Raw genomic sequence first — 5,061 nt, 5'->3', positions numbered from 1 at the left:
ACAAGTACCTCTCTGCATCAGGCTGGGAACCCGGGACTGGCTGTGGGTACTGCTTTCCACACAATGGATCAATCATGGCTTAATAAATCACGAAAAGTTGAAGACAGAAAGGTTTCACCTATCACCTGGCTGAAAACCATTTTTTTTTTTTTTTTTTCCCAAATGTAAGCATGCATTTGGTGCAACACAACTTAAGAGCAATGTCAGGAACTTGAAGGAGTCTCACCATCCTACAGTACTTTTTCTATCTGGAATGGTCATAAGCTAATACACAGCTAGAGAACAGAGACCACATGCTGAAGGCTGGTTAACTTTAAACAATTGCATGCGCGTAAACAGCTCAGGCAATGCCACACCAACTTTTTTAAGCTCAGACAACAGTAGTAAGGTTACAAGACCTTGTGGTTCATTCCTTTTTAACAGCACTGCACTGATTTAAATGCAATTCCATAGCTCCTTAAAGTAGCAGCACTTTAAAATATCGAATATACCTACTGCCTTGAAGAACCAAGTGCCATTTGTAGCCCATTTCAGCAAAAATTATTTTAAAATCTAAATTGTGTAGCTCCAGCACTGTAACAAAATTACACTTGCTTGAAGATTTTCTTACATGTACTGGTATTTAGGCCAGAACTGTCAATTCGTTGTCTAGAAGAGAGTGATCCCAGGCTGACAGGACTAAGACTTTAGTGATGACTTTCTCAAGACTGACTGCTAGTAAGCTGCATTTTGGTGTGCCATTGGTTACATAAACAGAAATGAAAATACCAGGTTTTTGAGAGCCAGGTTTGGATATACTTGCTTAAAATGCGTAGTTTTGATTTTCAGGCTTCTAAATGAGGTACATCTTATGTTCGGGTCCTGAAACCAATCAGAAGCTTCCATATCTCTTGCCGCATTCTACTCACTGCCATAAAATCCAAGACGGAAATTCACCAAAGGCTTAAATACACGTGAATCACTCAGACAGCTTCAGATATCAGATTCTGAAGATATAAGTATCACTTGTGAGTACGTGTGCTAAATGCTCAACATTGCCTATTAAACATTGCATGTAACACAAAATAGGTTCAGCTACGTAAGATTTTTCAAATTATGCAAGAACCATCACTTCAGAAAAGTCACGGCAGTTAATAGCTCTTCTGTGAATATAGAGACATGCCACCAATTTAAAGTTTTTAATGAGATGCATACAATAACACCGTAACATTTATGAGCCTTATCACATCCATAAGACATTGATTTTCAACAGAAAGAGTTCTACTGGTATTAGAGTCAATACGTGCACAGAGGTTGATGAGAACGTACCACTGCAGCACAAGAAGTCAGACACCTTCTCTCTGCAGGATTGTTTTGAATTGTTTATTGAGGTTTAAGAAGTCATCCACATTTCTATAAATATAGACATTACTTGAGTAAGTGACTTACAATGTCACCAGTGCAGGTACATATATAACCAACATACAAAAGCTCCACTGGAAGCTACTTCAGTTTATTCAAAAAGGACCAAGATGTGATAAAAAAAAACAGCTGTTACTTTCAGTTATTGAAAACACTAAAGTGCATTTTTGGTTACCTCCTGGACAAACAGCTGCTGATTAAAAAGTTTGATTTTTTTTTTTTTAAACATATCTAAGTACATTGATTGACATTCAGGTTTGTAGCTGTCATCCTCCTGATACACACCAGCAGGTAAGAAAAATGTATTACTTTGCTGGTTGAATAAGAGGAGGAAATTGTTTTTGCCTTTTTTTTTTTTACTACTTTTTTTTGTATGTTTTTTATCTAGTATTTCCAAAAAAAGTCTAAAGAGAACCTAACATTCTGATGAATTTTTACAGCACCACTAAAGTTAGTCTTAAAAATCCAGGCTCTGTTTTAGCCCTTTTAATTGCTAGCCAAGTATCTAAAGAGTCACTTGAAGTTCTGTACCAGTAAGAAAAACTACCCTCCCTTTTCCATCAAGCACTATCCTGCCCAGTTAACACTGTTTGCACACTCTGTAAACAAGAACAGCTTAAAGCATAATTAAAGCAGAACACAGGCCCATCTTGAAAATCTTCTTCCCCCACTCCCCACCCCCTCCCCCTCCCCAGGTAGTGTCAAATGTTTGAGTGTATAAAGCATTATTACATTCCGAACCACAAAATACTTTAAGAGTCACAACAAAAAAAGCATACGTTGAAAGTGACATAGCAATACCACTTTAATAAAACGGGGGAGATACAAGATGTGCTCTGCTAATTTTAACTCAATCTTTACTTCATTATAATTTAGTTTATTGCCAGAAAAGTCACCAACAGAGCAAAGAATGCTGCACCGGTTAGAACCACAACAGCCAGAATTGTTCTTTATAGCTCCTTTACTGCATTTAATTTGACAACAGGAGGACATAATACTCATCGTTCAAAAATAAATTACTAATTTTGAGTAATAGTTTAAACCTGATTAGCACTGTATAACGATGAACAGTTACTTCTAAAAAATAAAAACCTTACATACCAAAAACATGCTATATGTTGGGAAACCATTATTCCATGCTCCAGCGTGTTGTTTACATTTTTTTACTTGTCAAATAGACTTTCTTTTATCGGTTGAAAAATCCACAGCACTTGAAATTTCAAGTATTTGAACTGAAAATGTTTCGATTTCAAAAAGTGCCAAATTAAAAACAAAACTACACATGTAGCCAAGCTTTCATCGAAATCCCCAAACAAAATAAAATAACAGCCTCTCGAAATAATGGGCTACTAGCTTCAGACGTTTTTAAAGCTGTAAAATGTTCACCTAAACACTCCACTTACGAGCATTAGAAGTTTAAAAACATGGAACATCTTCAATGCAAATTGCTTGCAGAGGGCACCCTCAAACATATGAATACAACACTAATCAGAAAACCCTTGTTTTATTTGGCTATTTAGACACCCCATCACATATACCCACCCATCCATTTCCTGATAGTATTACATCATCTATTAGGGCTTCTGAAATAATGCAGAGCTAAACTCAGAAGAGACTAGTAAAAGAAAAAAAAAAAGTTCCATAACTACACAGCCTTCCACAAGGCAAGGTTGTGCAACTGATTGTTTAATGTAACTAAGCTTAACAGCATCCAAACAAGCAGGCCTGGGTTTGGAAGCTGTCTTATGTCAAATTTTGACCATGTAACTACTGTAAAATAGAAAGGTCAAAATAGAACTCATCTCTTCTTTTTCTGCTGCCTCAACATTTTCCTTCGCTTAATTATCATATCATGTAGTTTCTCCAGTCCCTCTTTGAGTCCATCTCCAATGATTGCACAGGTAGGTTGCAAATGCCAGGGAGTGGAAGAACTCAGCTCACTCATTGCTAACATCTTCTCAATTTCAGAAAGGGAGAGAGAGTTCCTCAAGTCCTGCTTGTTAGCAATGATAAGGACAGGCACTCCTTGATTTTCAGATATCCTAGTAATCTTATGAAGTTCTGTTTTGGCCTCCTCCATTCTCTCAACATCGACAGAGTCCACCACAAACACAATGCCATCGGTGCACCTCGTGTACGACTTCCACAGTGGCCTCAGCTTCTCCTGGCCGCCAACATCCCAGAAGTGGAAAGTGACCGTTTTAGAGTTGCCCAGCGTCACTTTGATCTTCTCCGTATTAAATCCTTTAGTGGGGACGGTGTTGACAAACTCATTGAACTGCAGTCTGTACAGCACGGTCGTTTTCCCTGCGGAGTCCAGTCCCAAGATGACAATGTGGAAACTTTGGAAGGAAGGCAGGCTGGAGAGGATCGGCGTCTGGTCCGAGAGTCCATTCCCCATTGCCAGAGGGGAAGGTGACAGCAGGTTGCCACGAGCAGGGGCCGGCTCCCACGGCTACGCTCGCCGAATCGCTACGCTCGGATCCTGCCAACGACACAAGCGGCGTTAACCCACGGCTGACCGCCCTCCGCCTCGCCCGGGCTTCCGCGGCCGCAACGCGCCGGCCAGCGCCGCCGCCCCAACTGTGGAGGCGGCCGCGGGCAGCGCGACGCGGAACGCCACACGTCTCCCGCCCGGCCCGGCGGGCTCTGCCGCCCCGCGACGCGGCGGCCGCTACCGACACTGCAGCTCGCCGTGTACCTGCGCCCCCCGCCACACCGCCACCGCGGCCGGCCACCGCCCCTCGCCTACCGCTTGTCCCCGCCGGCACGTCCCTCAGCGCGGGGAGGCGAGAACAGCCCGCGACCCCATGCCCGCGCGCCGCGTCGGCCGACCGCGCCACCGCCGCTGCCGCCGCTGCCACCGCTGCTACCGCCGCCGCGGCTCCTCCGCATCTGGCGGGCGGGCGCCTCCCAACCCGCGCCTAGCCCCGCGCGCCCCGCCCCGCGACCCCCATTGGCCCCGCCGCGCGGCGGGGGCGGGGAGGAGGGCGCGCTCCGCCTCACCTATTGGCCGGCGGCACCGGCCACTCATCGGGGAATCAGATTTTTACCGTCTTCAACGGAACGCCGGGGCCGAGTGCGGCTGTGGAAGGGGTTGCGGGCTCCGCAATGGCGGGGATCACTGCTCCGCGCCCACGCCCTACCTGAGCGGCTCCACCCGCCACGGGGCGGAGCCACTGCCTCACGCGGCCCCTTCACGGGAAAGCTGCCGCGCCCGCTGCCCGCGAGCCCGTGCGCCAACGGGCGGGCGGCGCCAGTAGCCTCTCGCCCCCTGCGGCGGGCGGCAGCGCCCCGCAGGCCTCAGCGCCCCGCCCCGCCGCCGGAGCCGCGTGCTCTCACTGGACGTGGCTGCTGTCACTCCAGCCACGCCCCCTAGCGGCCTGGCAGACGGCTCAGCAGCGGCTCACGGCGCACCTGCGCCCCTGCCAGGAGCGCGCAGCCCGCGGGGAACCGGAGACAACGGGAACGCGTCGCGGTGCGGGGCGGAGGCCGCTCCGCTCTCCCGGCCGTTGTCTCTTTTCTCCCCTACTACCAGCCGCTCCCGTAGGCGCCGCGCGCCCTCCCGTCGCCTAGCAACGGGCTTCAGCGCGGCGGCTCGCGCGCTGCCTTCCCCCAGCGCCCGCCCTGCCCACGTGACGCGCCGCGGCCTGCGCTCGC

The 5,061-nt window shown here is 47.9% G+C and overlaps 1 protein-coding gene across 2 annotated transcripts; it reads right to left on the bottom strand.

Moving 5' to 3' along the window:
• Positions 1–2,344: 2,344 nt before the first annotated feature.
• ARL4A (ADP ribosylation factor like GTPase 4A) lies at positions 2,345–4,660 on the bottom strand. 2 transcript variants are annotated; one of them, XM_065629041.1, is made up of 2 exons: positions 4,408–4,660; positions 2,345–3,886 (listed from the first exon to the last, which is right to left on the bottom strand). In XM_065629041.1, exon 2 carries the CDS (start codon positions 3,800–3,802, stop codon positions 3,200–3,202), a length of 603 nt encoding a protein of 200 aa, XP_065485113.1. In that variant the 5' UTR covers positions 3,803–3,886; positions 4,408–4,660; the 3' UTR covers positions 2,345–3,199. The 2 variants fall into 2 exon arrangements, with proteins under 2 accessions (XP_065485113.1, XP_065485112.1); XM_065629040.1 differs by lacking the exon at positions 4,408–4,660 and adding an exon at positions 4,154–4,265.
• Positions 4,661–5,061: the final 401 nt, after the last annotated feature.

The sequence above is a fragment of the Caloenas nicobarica genome, chromosome 2 (assembly GCF_036013445.1).
Source record: "Caloenas nicobarica isolate bCalNic1 chromosome 2, bCalNic1.hap1, whole genome shotgun sequence".
Classification (NCBI taxonomy): Eukaryota; Metazoa; Chordata; class Aves; order Columbiformes; family Columbidae; genus Caloenas; species Caloenas nicobarica.
The sequence above is the reverse complement of the archived record's forward strand: the minus strand, read 5'-3'. Positions and strand labels throughout refer to the sequence as shown.

Coding starts and splice junctions, on each gene's coding strand:
- ARL4A (XM_065629041.1), bottom strand. CDS start 3,802: ATGGGGAATGGACTCTCGGACCAGACGCCGATCCTCTCCAGCCTGCCT.